General features: G+C 33.5%; 1 protein-coding gene across 2 annotated transcripts in view; it reads right to left on the reverse strand.

Annotated features, from left to right (window-relative positions):
* The window catches only part of LOC143237421 (transmembrane protein 272-like), a 52,806-nt gene extending 32,706 nt beyond the window's left edge, over positions 1-20,100 (reverse strand). The window contains exons 1-2 of one of the 2 annotated variants that reach the window (XM_076476658.1): positions 20,034-20,084; positions 18,973-19,357 (exon numbers count right to left, since the gene is read on the reverse strand). In XM_076476658.1, coding sequence (XP_076332773.1) covers positions 18,973-19,338 — 366 coding nt within the window. In that variant the 5' untranslated portion in view covers positions 19,339-19,357; positions 20,034-20,084. Of the gene's footprint in view, positions 1-18,972 lie in introns of both variants that reach the window. The other variant, XM_076476657.1, reaches the window with a different exon arrangement.
* Between the last annotated feature and the right edge of the window lie 863 nt (positions 20,101-20,963).

Genomic DNA, 20,963 nt, shown 5'->3' on the forward strand with positions numbered 1-20,963 from the left:
GAATGAAAGAAGTTGGTCAGTAAAAAAATCAAACATTTTCCACACTCAGAATTATGGGTGAATAATTCTCTAACTTCAATAACTGATTTATAAAATAATACGCATTATATATAGTTTTTAATATTCACTGAGAATAAAGGTTTATGCTCCATATCATCAGAGATCTATCATTTGGTCTTTTATAATTAAAAACTATGGCAAAAACTACTTACGCAATTTTTTCTTTTAATATTTTGGATTATATTATTATAATATTTTAAAAATATGGATTTCGAAGCATTTCTTTGTAGAACCTTAAATAGGGTTATAATCAGAACAAATGTCCAGAGAATACTTAGACATTATGAATAACTGAAAATTTAAAAGGGTTTGGTATCCAGTATGATTTTTCACTTCCTAAGTAATGATTTTAATTATTGATGAGTTAGTACAGACCTGGTGACAACCACTTGGACCTTTCACTACAAAAGAAACAAAGTCTAGTTGGACAAAATCAGTTTAGCCAGAACTAGCAATTATTATCGACTTAGTAGCAGTGTTTAGACTATACCTATCTTAAAGATGTCACATTAGAAATATTGAACAAAGGATGTTTCGTTGCCTCTGCACATGATGCTCTTCTGGTAAGATATTTTTTAAGAAGTATTTATAGAACATCAGTGTTGATCTTGCTTTAAGTGTTTAATATTATTAGCTTGTAAACGAATTGGGAACTGTGAGAATCGTGAGGAATGTGCTTTAACGCAAGGGATGTAATTAAAGGACTCTTTTGATGAAGGGCACCGGACTTTCAGAAGATAAAGAAGGTTTGAATGGATAATGAAATAAATGTTATTAACAAATGTAACCACATAAGCTTGTCGAAATGTTGTATATTTGACAATAAGTCTTCTTTCACTGCTCATTTAAGCTATCTCCAAACCTCACATGAAGGACTGTTACAGTAGGATGCTTCACTCGAATTACATTCAGAGCACTGAGTCCAATCACAACAGATAGCAGTATTATGTGCAAAGAAATAATAATGAATGTCCTGTACTGGACTGTTTATGTAATGTCTTACAAAGGAGTATTCAAAACCTATATTAATGTGACTGAGCAAAATGTTCCGTTTAAAATTGACAATAGCATCACAAGTACCGATTAAACCTTTTTTCTCTCTGCAATTTGATTGTTTAACATTCAGAATCTGGTAACCTGGGTTACATAGGTTCTCTTGCACAAGCTTCTAGTGGCACTACAGTAACTACTGAGGGACGTTATATATTCAGTCTTAGCACTTGGACAGTCACAGACCATTTACCAAGTTAAGACGTTTGAAACAAGGTTGGGGCAGAAGATAGTGTTTGTAGTTAAACACAAAGCAACACAATGGGGTATCTATGCTCTGCCCACTATGGGTATCAAAACCTGGATTCTGGCGTTGTAAGTCCACAGACATACCGCTGTGCCACTGGAGGGGGCGGGCAGAAAAGAAGGACTTCACTTTCACTACTGCATCTTTTTCAGCAAATTTTAGTATTTTTTTAATTTTAAAGACAGGAGTCCTCTCTACAAAGCTCGAACCAAGATCATTTGACTGAATGTCCTATACTTAATGGAGTAAAGTGTAATAGTGGAACTTTCTTATTATGGACTGATTATTGGTATTACTGTCATAAAGATAATTATTTTGAAATTTCACTGGAGATGATTCTAAAATAACTAGTTTCTTTTAGTGTAATGTCTGGAACCTTTGTTAGCAGAATGATAACGTACTTGAGAACAATGGCTAAATAAATAAATTCTCATGAATGCCACCCGTTCCATAATATTAACTACAGCAGTTTCATAACGAGTCGGCGTAGATAGGATTAGATTATTAATATAAAGTAACTAATCCTGGTCTAAATAAATGAATTAGTAAAAAAATGAAGTTTGCTCTTTTAGGCTTTCTTCCTAGAACGTTTCTCGCTCTCTTTCTGACGTCAAATAAGTGACGAGAAGTATTTTATTTATATTCTAATAAGCTCATTATATATAATTTTGGTGCGATGGCGCTTTGCAACTTGCGGAATATTTGTTTTTGTGACTTTAACTGGCCCGCCATGGCCAGGTGGGTTAAGGCGTTCGACTCTTAATCTGAGGATCGCGGGTTCGAATCCCCGTCGCACCAAACCAGCTCGCCCTTTCAGCCGTGGGGGCGTTATAACATGACGATCAATCCCACTATTCGTTGGTATAAGAGTAGTCCAAGAGTTGGCGGTGGGTGGTGATGACTAGCTGCCTTCCCTCTAATCTTACACTGCTAAATTAGGGACAGCTATCGCAGATAGCCCGTGAGTGGTTTTACGCGAAATTCAAAAACAAAACAAACAAACAAACTTTAGTTACGATTTAGATCTGGATTTTAGAGTATAAATCCGCAAACGTATCTGATCCACCGGGAGACGCATGAACTGTGCAGTTTAAGTTGTCAGAAGTTTTCTTAAAACACTCAATTTTCTCAATCCTTTCATAAAAGGTTTTTTTTTCAGAGCTATAGCATCTGCCTGTTGAGTTAAATGTTATTAATGAGACATAAACTTCAAGTGATAATTTCACCAGCCATAATCTTGTTTTTTTTTAATTTCCAAAATACAGCAAACATCAATTCGCGAAAATTCTAATTTTAAAAGAAAAATGCACATTAAAAAGAAGCTGTTCTAAAACCAAATATAAAACAAAAATCTTTTTCACAAAAGGTAATCAAATTTTTGGAGAAATCGATGTGAAATTTACGAAATTCTATGGAAAGAATATGTGTTTGTAATGATGGCAGAGTGCTAGGCTGTCAGTTCGCGTACTTCAGTTTGAACTATTAAACAGAGGGAAGGCAGCCAATCAGCAGCATTCCACAGTTCGTCAATCCCATATCAGTATTGACGGACACACTTATAACTCACCCAAGGCTAAAGAGCGAAGAATGCTTTGTGATATTTCATGGATTAGAATACAAATCGCCAGGGCTGAAATGCAGGATGCTACTACAAGGGTGTTATTTTATGTGTTATTAAAATGGTAATCTGTATGTCTTATCAGAAAATTTTTCAAGTACTACAACGACAGAATGTATAGAAGTTACAAAAAATGGAACTGTAGTTAATGCGTGTTAAACATCTGGCTAAATGCCATTCATTGGCATATAACCTAAGCATTTTGTTAAATTTACGACAACAATGATCTATAGTTTCAGTATAAATCGCAAATACATTTATTAAAACTGCAGATAATTTCGTAGGCATTCTATATAATATATATTGCCAATAAGTTTAAATATACTGGTAGTGTTAATTTATTTTTAGCATTTTAGTTAAAGTTTATACCGCTGCCATTCATAATTTAAATTTGCGGTAAATGCTAATAAAAAAGCGAAAGCTTACATTTAGTCTTCAAATACGGTAAGTTCAGGTTTTTAGAAGAAAATAAAGACCACTTCAACTACCTTGTGAATAAAACGTACACTTCACCAACGTACTCTAGTTCACACTGAAACTGTTATGACTCAAGATGTTTGCTTATATAAACAACGTTTCAACTATAACTATACCTATTAGGGTGCGTCAAAAAACAAAAAGTTGTGACACTCAGTCGCTCGCTTATAATTTGATTCCATTCAATGAAAAAAATATTTTAGCGTAAAAATCAATCCAATACATTAATATTTAGGGGTTGCGCAATGCGCACAAAATAACAACGTGCTTCCGGAACCAAACGAAAAGTTGGCATTAGTGAAAGGCTAGCTTCGGCTTTAAACAGAACCCAGATCAGTGACCGAAAAGCCGCGCAAATTTTGCTTCCTTTTGCAGCTCATATTGGACATAATATCGAGGATCTTGCCATTAGCCCAAGTTCCATAAGGAAGAAACGAATTACTAACCGTACTCTTCTAGCAGCTGAATTGAAGAAAAGTTTTCTCCAAACGTTCCTTTGACATTACATTGGGATGGTAAGCTGATGCCTGACTTGGTTGGCAGAGAGAAGATCGAACGTTTGGCAATTTTAGTTTCAGGTGAAGGTGTAGAGAAGATTCTTTCAGTGCCCAAGATTGATAGTGGGGATGCAAATTCAGTAGCTTCTGAGATCGGATCAGTTTTAGTAGAATGGAATGTAAAAGACAGAATTAAATCGCTTTGCTTTGACACCACGGCGACCAATACAGGATCCAAATCTGGCGTTTGTCTGAGGATTGAAATGTTACTTGAACGTGAGCTCTTGCACCTTGCCTGCAGACATCACATTTTGGAGATTCTTCTAAGCGCTGTATTCTCTACTCTCGTGACAGAGACATCAAAAAGTCCAGATATTACTTTGTTTTTAAACTTTAGAGATTGTTGGCCTAAAATTAATAAAACTAAGTACATAACAGCAGTAGAAGCAATGCCACTCCGAATACAGCCTTGAAAGGATGATATTATTCAATATTGTCAGAATCTCCTTCAATCTCATCAACCACGGGACGATTATAAAGAGCTCTTGGAATTAGCTGTCATTTTTCTTGAATCTCTTCCACACGGACGTTCTTCAGTTTCTTTCCGTACTTCTGGTGCTGTAAATCGTGCACGATGGATGGCTCGAGCAATATATTCTCTAAAAATTTGGATGTTCCAAGAGGAGTTTGGTAGACTGCAACCACGGCCTGCTTCATCTCGTGTTTCATTTGACGCACATTTATACAGCAAACTTGGCGATTTGTGTGTCTTTATAACTAAACATTACTTGCTCTCATGGTTTACAGCGAAGGATGCTTCCGTGGCAGCTCGAACGGACCTTACACTACTCAAGGAACTTGCATTGCATGAAAATCATATGATTAAGGAAGTTGATACAAAGGCAATGAATCGGCATTTATGGTATTTATCTGAGGTTGCAGTTGGGCTTGCGCTCTTTGATGATGGTGTAACGAATAGCGACAAGCTCAAGATGGTCTCAAATATGAATACCGTGAAAGGATCTCCTAGGCCAACTCCACGTTTAACAGTTGATGCTGCAAGCAATGCTGTTTCCAGAAAACTTCCAGATTTTTTTACTTCGGCAAATAAGAAAATTTTCTACCATCTGGATATTAGTAGCGCATTTTTATCATTACCACCGAAAGAGTGGAGCGCCTTCGAAGAGTACTAACAAGGAAAGGACAGAGTAAAGAAACTTTTTGTGACAAATGACGCAGCTGAAAGAGGAGTAGCTTTAATTCAACAGTTTACGGCAAAGGGCCGCACCAAGAACGAAGATCAATTTCAGTATATGATTCAGGTGGCAAAAGAACATCGGCGAACATAATGCGAAGGGGGCAGGCAAGATAAAACTTCAATGAAATAAATTTTTCTTTCAAGTTTTTATGTTTTTGCTAATTGTATAATCAATAAATATTAAATAATTTCTTTAAATAATTTAATTACCATTAACAATGTAATGTAGGGTAAATTTAAGGAAAATAGTGAACTTTGCGAGGGATGCGCGACCCCTAAATACTTCGCGATTGAAATGAAACTTTGTCTATGTTCTTTTCTCATGCAGTGGCACAACTGAGCAACTGAGCAAAAAAATTGGGACATTTTAATTTTTATCCTTTATCCGCTGACGCATCCTAATACCTATAGTATCCCAGACGGCCTGAAGAGAAGCCCTATGGACACCAGATACAGCAGACATGGTGTTGTATTTGTTATATTATTGTAAACTCTTCGTTAATTGATCTTAAAAGTTCTTAATCATATACTGCGTATTAGATGAAATTATACATGCTAAATATTTAAGTAATATTATATTAAACATTGTGTTGGGAATTTTCCTTTTATTAATATACGCAATCAGTTTAAACAGATTAAAAACACAAATTTAATTACCGTTGTGCAAAGTGTTAATTACAACACCCTAGGATAAACATATATACATAAATACTGGGATGATCTTTCGTTCTATTGTTTCTGACAAATAGGATATTTTATATAATTATTATTCCTGTTAGATAAAAGGTTTTCACTTTTGCCGAAACGACATATTACACTTCATTCAGGTAATTCATCTGCACATATACATATTTTGCACAATCATTGACAAAGGAATGAAACTCAGCAGTGAATGCAAAACTATCATCAGCTAATAAAAGAAACTACGGCCCGGCATGGCCAGGTGGTTAAGGAACTCGACTCATAATCCCAGAGTCGCGAGTTTGAATCCCGTCACACCAAACACCCTCGCCCTTTCAGCCGTGGGGGCGTTATAATGTGACGGTTAATTTCCCTTTTTTTGGTAAAAGAGTAGCCCAAAAGTTGGCGGTGGGTGGTGATGACTAGCTGTCTTCCCTCTAGTCTTACACTGCTAAATTAGGGACGGCTAGTTCAGATAGCCCTCAGTAGCTTTGTGCGAAATTCAAAACCAACCAAACAAAAGAAACATATATAACACTGCTTGGTATTTACATTGCCGGTAGAAAACAATAAGAAGGTATTATGTAAACAAACAAACAAAACTCAACAAAGTTCCAATAACCGTTGAAAACTTTCCATCAACCTTTGATTTTACATGCATAAACGCAATGCCCAAGTTTGTTTATCTATAGTTACAGAATACGAAATTAATTTCTGTTTATTTGTAATTTCTTTACAATCATATTAATTTGAAACGCTTTTATATAATGTTTTCCACTCCAGTTATACGTTTTTAAAGAGGTGTATTATATAACATTTTATCCTCTGCAGATCTAATAGCAGAATATAAAAAATAATCTAATTTTATCACATGTAAGTCAGCTAAAACGTGTGACTGTAGCAAAACAAAAGCGATGGCATCCACCGAAATGGCGAACCACTTAGTGTATAGTTCAATTTCACTAGATACCCCGTCTAGTCTGTTGTGTAGTCACAACGAGTGATAGGTAAAAATCTACAATAAAGATAACACCAGATTGACAAGTTTCCATGGTAACGAGAATGCTAAGTAGCATTCTTAAAGAAAAAAAAAAGTTTTCATAATGATTATTTTACGTGAAACATTGTCCCACCAAGAACGAGTAAATCAATATAAGTCTTAAATGTTCACCAAAAAAACATTTATTCTAAAATAGTACAACTACCGGTATCCCTTATATAAATCTAGGACCGTACTACTAACCTCGATTTTTTTAAAGATCTATGCTCAAACCCAGTGTTTTTAGCAATGCATAGTTGTAAAGTATATTTAAATACGTTTATTATCGACAGAGAAGTCAGATATAAGGTTCACGATAAAAATGGAGAAGAATATGACTATAATATACAATATCCAGTTTCTGAAGAAAGTTTCACAAAATTTTATCAGTTAGCCAAAGTCGAGATAAAAGCAGGACAAAATAAAAATACATATTGTGTGCTGTTGCTTGTGGTAGGACTAATAGGATTTTAGGTTATATCTACAAAAATATTTTATACAAGTCTAAAGATGTTATAATCTCATTGTATAGGTCGCTTGTTAGACCATATTTAGAATATATGCTTCTTACCCTTAGAAAGACATCGAATTATTGGAAATGGTTCAGAGAAGAATTAATAGAGGGGTGCCTGGGATGGAGGATTGTCATATGGGGAGTTGTAGAAATCTCTCAAACTGTTTTCTCTTGAAAAAAGGAAGAGTTATAAAGGATCTGATTGAGGTGTTTAAGATTGTAAAGGAAATTGATAGTGTTGATCCACCATTCTTTCATAGTTAACAGTGAGAATAGTAGGAAAAGGGACAATAGTATAAATATTGCAAGGTAGGAATCATTTTTAGTTAAGTTATTTTTCTAAGAGGGTGGTTGGCTTTTTTGAATGGGTTGCCTTGAGATGTTATAGAACAATAAATTTAAATAAATTTCACGAAAAGGTTCATAAGTATATGAATGATAAGGACTGGCTTCAGCTTTGTTTTTTCAAGTTAATTAGTTTAGAGTGTGGAACAGCCGAGATGGACCAGTAGGTCCCATGTTGTCCCAAAATCTTATGTTATGCAATATGTTATGAATTAAATGAGTGTAACGGATGTATTATTATTCATTTGAATTTATATTTATGTTTGTTTCAGTTTTATCTTGTTGGCTTGGTGCAGTTGGTATTCTATAAGCCTCGGAAGCTACAAGTGTAATTAACGCTTATTAATCGAGAAACTACAGACCAGTCAGTTGGAAAAACGTCAGCTTGTAAGCGGAGTGAGGCCAGCCAAAAACAGAGAACTAGCTAACTTAAACGAAGTGTAACAATATTAACTCAAAATTAATTCGTTCATCATGAATTGTCGATAAAATATTCAGTTCCTGACCAGATAGAAGACTCAGTATTGTTTGTAAAACTTTTAAATATACATTATTATTTGAAATAACCGTTACCCTAAATTGTATTATTGTGTTGTTTCTGCATTAAAATATATTTGTGTTAAGAAAGAAAATTGTGTGTATCAATCTTGTTGGCAAATATCATAAATTTGATACATATCGAGTTTCAATTAATTTTTATATTAAAACTAAAATTTCCGGGAATTTGAAATCGTAATACATAGAATGATAAATCGGAAATTTGTCCGAGATAAACTATAACACGTAACATAACACAAGTAACTCTTGATATATTACGAACTTATAGTTCTACTATGGTGATGGTTTTGAAAAGTGTTCTTTACAAATTACTACTAAAAATTAAAAAAAACACACTGAATTCGAAAATCACTTACTTTGAGACACACGTACGATTATTTGAATAAAATCTAAATCTTCAAAGCTACTCAGGCAAGGAAGTGATAACCACCATTTTGTCGCACATAAACACGGTGCAAGAACTAACATCAATAGTGAAACCGTATAAAAATACTGGCATACGCCATTAGACATAGCTCGAATATCTAAGCTCTTCTACGGCCATCATCTTTCATAACGAAAATTACATAACTAATGGAAATAAATAAAATATAAAACAAATAAAAACATAGCATAAAATAAGAAACCAGAGAGAATAAGGTCATTAAACTTTCATTAATGTTGCTTGTTTATTCTTGGCGCAAAACTACACAAGAGCCATTTGCGCTAGCTGTCCCTAATTTAGAAGTGTATTGTTTTTGAATTTCGCGCAAAGCTACTCGAGGGCTATCTGCGCTAGCCATCCCTAATTTAACAGTGTAAGACCAGATGGAAGGCAGCTAGTCATCACCACCCACCGCCAACTCTTGGGCTGCTCTTTTTCTAAAGAATAGTGGGATTGACCGTGACATTATAACGCCTCCACGCTTCAAAGGGCTAGCATGTTTAGTACGACGAGGATTCGAACCTAAGACCCTAAGATTACGAGTTGGGTGCCTTAACCACCTAGCCATGCCGGATTCATTAATATTAAAATGAAAAGTTAATGCTTGTAAATTTTCTTCTGTATTCCACTCTTACCAGTTTTGTACTTTATTTAGCTTCGACATTTATGGGTTGCCTCCAGAATTTCAAGTATTTCATAGGTATATTAATCCTGGATGAAAATTCAAAATCATGACAAATTACTCTTTCGTACTAACAATAATTATTCATTTCCGTGCAGCGTATTTTTGACGCAGATAGATTTTAAATTTAATAAAACATCACGAATTATTGTATATATTTTAAACCATTTTGTTTCAAAGGATAAAATCCCTAATCAAATATAGTTTATGTAGGTGATCATATCTTTCGTTTCATTTGTTGAAGACTTGCTTTACCAATAATTGCATTAACTGAGATATCATAATTAAATACCGAACTAAATTTCACTGTCAAGTTAGAAATAAATAAATATCAATATTTCTTTTGTTCAAGGCTTTAACTTTGTTGTTGTTTTGAATTAAGCACAAAGCTACGCAATGGGCTATCTGTGCTCTGCCCACCACGGGTATCGAAACCCGGTTTTTTAGCTTTGTAAATCCGCAGACATACCGCTGAACAACTGGAGGGCTTTAACTTTGAAAAAAGCAAATAGAGTAATATAATTTTTCAAGTTACAGCTATATTTGACTTCGATCTTTCTAACAAGATGATATCAGAGTTAACGTAAAACCTAGTTACGAAAGTTAGTGTCAAAACAATTTATTTTTATATTTGTTATTGTGATTGACCTTTGAACTTTCTAAATATCAAATATCAATTTGTTTTTCAGTTATTAATTTAAGTATCAACTCTATAGCAATTAAAACATAACGTTACATGGTATCACTTACAATATTATGTCTTATGCTAATTTATCTAAATTTGTGTTTGTTGCTTTAAATTAAGACCCGTAGTCGCTAAAAACACGATATTGTGCTGAACATCTGACTGAATACGTATTATTAAATACACAGAGTGTTCGGAAAGTCACTGTGCAGTTTTGTAATCATATGTCTATTCAGTCTATTTCAAGCTAGCAACTGATAGCGGTGTTTAGAAACAAAATAAGAAGGATTCAGGCCTGTATTGAAGCCAACGGGGGTCACTTTCAACATTGTTTATAACTGTCGTTTATATTTACCTCCTGTATTCTATATTGAAACATGTCTGTTAATAAATATATAAATGCACAGTGACTTTCCAAACACCATGTATAATCGCAAATGGGCATAAACGCAACAATAACTAATAGTAAACTGTTCAGTTACATCAGTTGAGCTGATTTCAACACAACATGTCGATTTTCAATATGATATCTGGAAGTATGAAAACTGTAGCAACTGGCAGAGTATGTGGTGAATACAAAACATTAAACAAAGGAACATGCAACATTGGTCATGTCTGTCGTCTTTGTAATCCCTAATCCTCGTACACTGTACCTACGATGCATATTAACTACAGTAACTACGGTAGAAAGGGTAAAAGTCGCCATTTGTCAAACTAGTAGCAGTTACAATACAAAGGGCCGACATTTTTCAAGGAGCCGGGTTTTAAAATACAACACTGCTCATAGATATCATAAGAGTAACCAAACTTCCAGTCCACCCCGCCCCAGGGAGAGTTTGGTTAGCGGTAAATTATATATTTACAATGCTAAATTCCTGAGCTTGGTTTACCGCGATAGATAAGAGTACAAAGGAAGCAATTTTGTAACTTTGTACTAACAACAACCAAAATTTCAAATTTAGGAACATTTGTTGAACATTATATAATATGCCTGGCATGGCCAGATGATTAAGGCATTCAACTCGTGTTCCGATAGTCGCGGGTTATAACCCCCGTCGCACTAAACATGTTCGCCATTTTAGCCGTGGGGGCGTTATGCAGTTACAATCAATCCCACTATTCGTTGGTAAAAGAGCAGCCCAAGAGCTGGCGGTGGGTAGTGATGACTAGCTGCCTTCCCTCTAGTCTTACACTCCTAAATTAGGGACGGCTAGCGCAGACAGCCCTCGTGTAGCTTTGCGCGAAATTGAAAACAAACAAACATACATTATATAATAACACTATCCGAGAGATACCAGTAACATTGTTTAGTTAGATTTACTATTGATGTTAAACGAAGACAATTTTTAATATTTAAATCAACGGTCAGTTCATCGAAAGTCAATTTATCACATTATGTATTACAGTTGAATGTATATGATCGGTAGCGTTAGAGGTTTTCTACGTCAATTTATATTTTAATGGTGATGTGTTTTATTATTATTAAAATGATGTTATACATAAAGTAAAATGCTTTCATAGTTTTTTGAAATCTCTCACGTATTGGAAGCAATTAATCAGCTATCTCATCTAAAAGCTCACGTTATCAGAACTAGTTTTAGTTTACTTTCGTTCTCGTTTATCACATGAAAAATCGTAAGAATTATTATTGTTAATAACATCATTATAACTTTTGAGTTATTCGAAATAATCTACAAATTTGTAAAAGAAACATACCTCTGAATCACAGAAAGTATATTAAATAGTTAATTGAACAACAGCAATCGAGTTCATATATACTGAAATATATATATTACAAAGTAATTATTTCTCTTAAATACATATAAATCATCTTTCAGACTAAAACAGAAAACTTCTAAAATAAGAAAACCCTTTTAAACTGAAATATTCAAAAATCCTGATTTTAAATTGTACATTTATTTGTTTTAGTTATATCTGAGTCATTTTAATAAACCTTTGAATCATTAACACTCAGATATTTGATTGTTTAGAATTAAGCACAAAGCCATACAAGAGGCTATCAGTGCTCTGCCCACCACGGGTATCGAAACCCAGCATTTAGCGGTGTGAGGTCGCAGACATGCCGCTGCGCTGCTGACTGGGGCGACAGGTAGAGAAAGAAGTTTCTATATCTTAAAAATATATGACATCAGAATACATATAGATCGCAGTAGCTATTGAGAACGGATTTGTTTTTATAGATAAATAATTAAATATAGAAGAAACTTTATACTGTTCATCAAATGTTAACAAAATAACACTATATCACAGGAACTTGCAGATAAATCTATCAAAATAGTGACTGAAAGATTAGAAATTCGTTTTCCTCTTCGATGGTTTCAAAGAAATTGTTTTTATTAAACTTTTTCTATTCTTGAACATAGTGGCTGGGAAAATAAATAATCATTCTTCACGTTAAAATAGGAACTCTAAGAAGTTTTGAAAATCTAAAAAACAAACAAACAACAGAAATGTGTTATTACTGATAACTGAAAGCCAAATATTAATCCAATCATTTTGTTATCAGTTAGTTTACAGGAAATAATTTTGTCTAGTGACGTGAGCACATTAGTGTGCTAGAAGAAAATTTATTTTTTAAATGAGTGACTTTAATACAATGACGTTGTTACACATGGTTACGAACATGTGCATTGAACTGTGATATACACATTTAAATTGCATACTGGTTTATTTCTTATAATTATTCTCTCTTTTCTTTCCATACATACATATATATCTGTGCGTGTTTGTACATTATACATAAACCAAGTGTTTGACGACCAAGTTTGAAATTAAAGATGAAAAACAAATTGCGCATAATGGTAATAACGTATAACCAAACTGATTGACTTTTGTGGTAAATTGTACTTAAATAACGATCTTATCAATACTCAGAATGCTTGTTGGATGATTAATGAAAGTATTTGCATTAGGGTTAAGTTCAGCTCCAATCGAAACTTTCGTTACAACAAACAGTTGGTTTCGAACAATAACAATGAATCTAATGATGTTAAAAACCTTTTTTGGAAACATAAATATTTCAACGAGACTCTTTCTTTCTCATTAATCAATTAATTTATCAACATGATTAAGACTCAAATAATAAAAGATTATTGTATATTTCATTTCCTGATATAAATGAAACGTCTTACTATGCACATATGGTTAAAGTAGTTCTATTATGTATTCACTGCACGAATCTCCATATCTATGCAAATATAATAGTATTCTCTGTTGTTTATAAATCTATATAAATATATTAGTACTTTCTGTTGTGTGTTCATGTAACTAGTTCGCTGGATTTTCCACAAAATTGTTATGGAGGCTTACTGGGAGGGATACATACAAACTTTCAGTTTTGCATTTTCTGCAACTACTTTGCTTCCTGTTTATGGATCTTCACCAAATTTGACATGAAGATATGATGAGTCTGTGCAGAGATACATGCGAACTTGCGTTTCCACATTTTGTGTTTTGTTCGTTTTTATGGGCGTTTTTGACAATTACATATAAGGGAAGCAACTTTTCATGCTCTAAGATAACCTTTCATTATCATGAATTTAGGTACCTTCCGTCCAGGAGACGGGTACTTCACCTAGTACCTTTTTGATAATATTTTTTTTACTGTAATCTAAAGAAAGTACTTCATATTTTTCATGAAATATGTTGCCATTATCAGATAATTCAATTGTTATTCAATGATATGTTTTAAAGTTTTAAAAATTTATTAGAAATTTCATAGCATACTAAACTTACGACAACAACTGTAAGTAGATAGAACACTTGTACCCCTGATATTCAGACTATTTCCCCACATACATGTATATATATATACATATATAATATTTTTTATGAAATAAGATAAGTATCGTATAACGTTTTTCATACACATCCCTATTAAACGTTTTATTTTACCTTTTCAAGTGGGAGAAATTTGCATTAGTAATTAATATTTTCTTGTATGTATCAGTATCTTTGGTTATACGTATATATTGATTAAATTTTAAATCAATGAGCAATTATTAATTTGGTCGTTGTTATGTTTAGTAGAACAGGTTCATCAATCATTAATTAGTATTTTTTAATAATGAAATTAATAACTGGCTTAACTTAATACGTTTCGGCTCCTAACCTCCAGGGACAAAGCCGTTTTGGTGATGATAGTGGCTAGGATATGTTTATTTTGTAAGTAAAGTCAACAACGATGGTATAACTTTTGATGTTAATAAAGCCAACAGTGGAAGTCTTGAGAAGGAAAATGAGTGGAATAGTAGTGACTTGGATTAACACACAGGTATTTTCATAGAAAGTTTGGTGTGTTATACACTTGTCAAAAAAAATGTTTGTGGTGTTAGTATCTAGAATTCGTTTGTTTGTTTGTGGAATTTCGCGTAAATCTAATTGAGGGTTATCCGCACTTGCTATCTCTAATTTAAAAGTTATACATTGTAAGAAAAGGACCAAGTAAGCATCCTTACTTATCGCCTACTCTTATGCTATTGTTTTATCAACAAAAAGTGGGATTGATTATCACATTATAACAATTTCATGACTGATAGGTGAAGTATGTTTGGTTTCAAGATTCGATCTCGAGTTGAGTTCCCCAGCTACCAGACGATACCTAGTCGAAGCTAGAATTCGATTCTAAATTTCATATCTAAAATGGCTGGTGTATTATCCACTCATGATAACGATTAATAACCAATCGCCTCGACCTTTCTGCAACCATTTTATTCATTTGAAATTGATCAATCTTAAACATAGCTTTAGAAACTGAACTCTGATCTATTTTATCTTACATCGGATATTGCACATAGGAAATTAGTACGTGCTATTCATATCCTATCTCAGAAATTAACTTGGCATTCCTCATCGAACTCCTTGTTATTAACTCACTTGTATTATACCTCGTGAAAATACTTCTAGTAGTTTTGAAACACATAGTGCTAAACATGATTATCTTCAAAAATGAAAATTTATTCTTTTATTATTATACATCAAATAAAAAACAACTGAGATTAAAAATGTCGTTAATTGTATCACTATCTATATAAGTTCATCCAACATTTTAACAAAGTTAAAGGTGGTAATCTAGGATTACTTTCTAACTACATCTACAGTTGGAACACCATGTCTTGCTAGTAAGTCAGCAGTGAATACACATTTTTAGGTCACGTTAGTAAAGTCAACATTGGTGAAACAGCTTTATGTCATATTTATAAGGTCAAAATTGTTTAAATAGCTTGATTTTATGTTAGTAAAGCCAAAAACGATGATTTTATTTCATGTTTTGTTAGTAAAGCCAATACTGGTCAAACAGCTGTATGCCATCTTAGTAAAATGAACATTGGTGAAATAGCTTTATGTGATGATAGTAAAGCAAACAGTGATATAGCTTTATATCATGTTAGTAAAGTCAACATCGATGAAACAGCTTTATATTATGCTAATAAATACATCAGCGATGAAATTGCTTTATGTTATCTTGCTATAATGGACGTAACGTGTATGTCTATATATATGTACGAAACTAACACCTCTGTACCATATACTGAATAACTCTACGAAGAAAAATCCATAAATAAACTTCAAATTCTGGGTATTCAGTATTAAGGTACTTAGAAAGATAACTGTGATATATAAAACAACAGTTTCTTTATCGTATATCATAAATCTAAATAAAAGTACTCACCGCACAACAAGCACATAACTTTCACTAGATTTGTACGTGAAGGTTTGATTATGTATATATATATTTATTGATGTAGTGCTGAAAAACTTTCGTTCTTAAAAAATATTATTTATTATTCGGTCTCACGTTTAATATATAAAACATTACAGTATAATGCCTGAAGATTTTGAGCTCTGAACATTGAGTCATTTCGATGTATTGAGTTACTTATGACTAAAGAACACAGTACGAACGTATTTCCTATGAAGTACTTCCCTAAAAAAAACAAACTTTTTTCAGAAAATGTTCATTTTTTCTAATTTTTTTTTCATTGAGGTATGAATACCACGATTAGTAATTACTAGCACAAAAAGTAGCTCGTAGGGCTACGTTTCTTCTGGTATTATAATGCCACTAACAGTGAAATAGCTCTAGGTTATGGTAGTGAAGCCAGCAGTGATGGTTCAGCTTCATGTCATGTTAGTAAACTAACAGTAGTGACATAGCTTTATGTCATATAAATAAAGCTAAGAGTAATGAGGTAACTTTAAGGTCATGTTAGTAAAGCTAACAAGGGTGAAAAAGTTTTATGTTAGTGATTGTTGTTGTTTTGAATTAAGCACAAAGCAACACAATGGGCTACCAGTGCTTTGCCCACCGCGGGTATCGAAACTCAGATTTTAGCGTTTAAGTCCGCAGACATACTGTTGAGCCACTGGGGGCTTATGTTAGTGAAACCAACATCTGTGAAATAATTTTATGTATTGTGAGTAAAACTAACAGTGGTGATATAGCTCAATGTCATATAAGCAAAGTCATCAGTAGAAATGTATCATTAGGTAGTGTTAGTAAAGCTAACACTGATGATATAGCTTTAAATCATGTTAGTAAAGCCAACAATGGTGAAATATATTTATGTTCTATAAATAAAGGCAACAGTGATGATGTAGCTTTAGATCATTTTAGTAAATCTAACAATATTGATACAGCTTTGGGTCGTGTTATTATAGCGAAAAGTGAGGATATAGATTTATGTTAACAAAGTTAACAGTGGTGACATAGATTTATGTTAACAAAGTTAACAGTGATGATATAGATTTATGTTAACAAAGTTAAAATGGTAACATAGATTTATGTTAATAAAGTTAAAAGTGGTAATATAGATTTCTGTTAACAAAGTTAACAGTGATGATATAGATTTATGTTAACAAAGTTAAAAGTGGTAATATAGATTTATGTTAACAAAGTTAACAGTGATGATATAGAATTATATTAACAAAGTTAAAAGTGGTAATATAGATTTATGTCAACAAAGTTAACAGTGATGATATAGATTTATGCTAACAAAGTTAAAAGTGGTAATATAGATTTATGTTAAGAAAGTTAACAGTGGTGATATAGATTTATGTTAACAAGGTTAACAGTGATGATATAGATTTATGTTAATAAAGTTAACAGTGGTGACATAGAGTTATGTTAACAAAGTTAACGGTGATCATTTAGATTTATGTTTTTTGTTTGTTTTGTTTTTGAATTTCGCGCAAAGCTACACGAGGGATATCTGCTCTAGCCATCCCTAATTTAGCATTGTAAGACTAAAGGGAAGGCAGCTAGTCATCACCACCCACCGCCAACTCTTGGGTTCTTCTTTTACCAACGAACAGTGGGATTGACCGTCACATTATAACGTCCCCACAGCTTAAAGAACAAGCATATTTGGTGTGTTGGAGATTCGAACCCGCAACCATCAGATTACGAGCTGAGCGCCTTAACCACCTGGCCATGTCGAGATTTGTGTTAACAAAGTTAACAGTGATAATATAGTTTTATATTTTGTACTTTCATTGCTGTTTTGTAGCCCATGTTAAGCTAAAAACCATGTTAAGTGGTGATATAACTCCATTTCTTATTTTCATCACTGTCTAGTTAGTCCACGATATATTAATACAATCATTATCAATGATACACCTTTGATTCAATTTTATTGTTATATGCTAGCAGATCGTTTTATCGAGAAAAAATTAATATACTATATTGTATGTTGTACAGTTTTGTATTTATTATACAAATGGCAGATGGTGTTTTTCCAAATGAAATTTTCAATGGTCGCTGTTTGGTAGATGGTTTAATGCTGTCATTCTGTTACACTATAACAGCCCTCACCTAGTACAGTGGTATGTCTACCGATTTACAACGCTAAAATCAGGGGTTCGATTTCCCTCGGTGGGCTCGGCAGACAGCCCAATGTATCTTTGCTATAAGAAAATACAAACACATATACTATAACATTACATTTCTTCTGCAAGTTTGTCTCCCGATGTCTTACAATTTACGATGCTAAAAACAGGGGTAAAGAGTCCCCTTGATGGACACAGCAAAGAGTTCGATATGGTTCTGCTATAAAAATCACACACACACATCTGTGAAAGTTTTTAACAAGGAATAAAATGGCAATCATTATGGATCATCTGAAAGGCAGTTTGTGTTCTTGACTGCTTTATAGTACTTTCTATCGGTCATAAAATCGATTTCACAATTTCACTAAGTATAAACGGTTTTAGCATATTACATATATGTAGATATGTTTCTATATATGCAGGAATTTACAAAATTTAATACACAGATATTAAAGATTAGAAACGTCCTCAAACCTAATAACAATAGTCCATGTGTCATTGAAAACGATGTCCTCTAAACGTTTGTTTGTTTGACACGTCTTTTAGAAATATCAGAATCCAGGAAATGGTGATATTATTTGTTATTATAAGAACGTGGGAGTGAAAAATTCAGAAAAAATGTGATATATCAACCATAATATATCTAGTGTTGACGAGAGTTTTCGTTCAATACCAGAGTTCCTCAGGTCAACTGAGATACAACAGATATAGTTTTAGTCGAGACGCTATTTATTTCAATTTCTTGAACAACTGTTTCGGTACAAACTAAATTAAGCTAGTGAACAATAATTAATTTGTTCAAGAGCAACCGAGTTCTGGACATTGAGGTAGAGCTAGAACAACAGTTTAAGTTTCCATATGGTCTGAGTTATGTTTAAAAGTTATAAAATGTGCACACATCACTATAGAAATTTTACGGACTAAGTGAGTTTCGTTACGAAATAACTGGATCATTTTCTATAGCTAAAAATAAGACAATATAAACTCACAGTAACACTTCCTGCTGATTTTCTGTTTTCTCCCTCTTGAAGTGAATACCTTGGTGTGGATTTGGTAGAGGAACGAGGAGATCCACCTTCCAACGGTTTAGCGACTCCTGGTCCAAGCGGCTGAGCCTGTTCTAATGTGACACTGGCCCGACGAGTAGATTTCAAGCTGGTTCGTGGGCTATTTTCACGATTGACGCTGGTGAGACTCAGGGAATGTGACCTTTGTCCAACACCGGTTGTTAGCGTTATAGATCTCCGGGGTGTTGAGGGAATGCTGACTAAACTAGCACGTCGCATGGCAGGTTGGGAAGCCCGACGGGTACTTTTACGATGCACCATGGTTCCTTTTCTCGCCAACATGGACATGACTTTGGTTTTGTTATACCTGTAATTAAGTACTTTTATTAGTGAAGATCAGAGGTGCACGTCACTATATCAGACTTTCAGTGATAATACTGGTATACCACATTTACCAGGAAGAAGTAATGTAGTGTCATATTGCCATTTGGCAACAACAGTGTTTTTCAAGATATTATATAACTGATTCACTAAGCTACGAATGTCTAGACTATTTCTCTATAAACAGTTGTCATTAATAGTTGTTGTTCCTAAGACTGACTCATTCTTGTGGCATTTTCGTCATTGCACTAGGATCAATGAGTTAGTATTTCACTTGTTAGTTTTCTACTGTCCTTAGAGATGAGAAATCCAGCAAATGTTTCTTCTTCTAAAAATGATCTTTTCATAGGTTTGCTTTAGTTGATAGTTACAAACTTAAATATGCCCATTCTTGATTGTTGAAACTCGTTCTGTTATTTATTTTGTGTTAATGATAATTCTTTACTTCTGTTTATCTTCTTTTATTAATCTGAAGTAGAGCGCTGGAGTTCCTCGGAATTCTCCTTTTCTCAAACGAGCGTTAAATTTTGAAATGCATTTTTTCCCCTTTCGCATATCTGTCTAGATATCTTTTTTCATCGTAACAAACAAAAAAGCAAGCTAAGTAATCGCAAGTTTACCTCTCAAAGGTAATAGAAATGGATGAGCCGCAATCAACCTACCTCGACTAACTTCTAAATCAACACACCTGAGTCACACAGTCGATTCTCTCGCAACTAGTGGCTCCAAGAGACTGTGAGATCACGTGGATACTTTCCACCAAATTGTGATTGAGACTGCGCTGCGCATGATTTTTTTTATTCTGAAGTGAGTGTTAGAGTTGTAACCTTAGTAACGAGAACTACGCTGGTCGAAAGGGAAAATTAACGTAAATTGCAAAGCATAGGCCTCTAACTGTCATCGTTTAGCAGTATCAACCTTGTCAGTTTGTTTCGTTAGAATGGCTTGACTAAGTCCTCTTTGTATCGATTCATTTGTGCGATATATTTTTTTTACCTTGAATTAGATAAATCAAACTTTCTCAAAGCATTGATTTTTTCTGCGTTCCTTCTTGTTTCTATTTTCCACATCTTGTATCTCACTTTAACTTTATGTATTAGCTCTTCATATTATTACTACCTTGTGGTTCCATGGTGGTTCAACAGTGTGTTTACGAATTTACTATGCTAAAATCACAGGTTCAATTCCTCGCGAACGAAGAAGCGCAGATAACCCATTTTGTAGTTTTGCGCAGAAATAAACGAACTTGATCATTTTTGCTTATTTTGTAACTGTCTAACTCGTCTTTTTCATGTGATAATTTCTTGTTTTCATCACTTTTGCTTACCTCATTCATCAAAATTTATCAGTTCGGATTTTGTTTTTTCTTTAACGAATTTTTTAAATCTTTTCTTTCTGTATTTTTTCTTGTTTTCTCATTCTATCTTTGCTTTTAAATATTATTTTTCCTTCAGTTAGTTTTCTCATAAAAAATCAAATGCGTTTTGCTTCCTTGTAAGTAGATATTGAACAATAACCAGACTATAAGATTTTTGTTTTAATTAGTTTGTTTAAATCTTGATAGAAATGCTATATTAATTCATTTCACAGCT

Source organism: Tachypleus tridentatus, chromosome 13 (assembly GCF_004210375.1).
Source record: "Tachypleus tridentatus isolate NWPU-2018 chromosome 13, ASM421037v1, whole genome shotgun sequence".
NCBI classification, from domain to species: domain Eukaryota; kingdom Metazoa; phylum Arthropoda; class Merostomata; order Xiphosura; family Limulidae; genus Tachypleus; species Tachypleus tridentatus.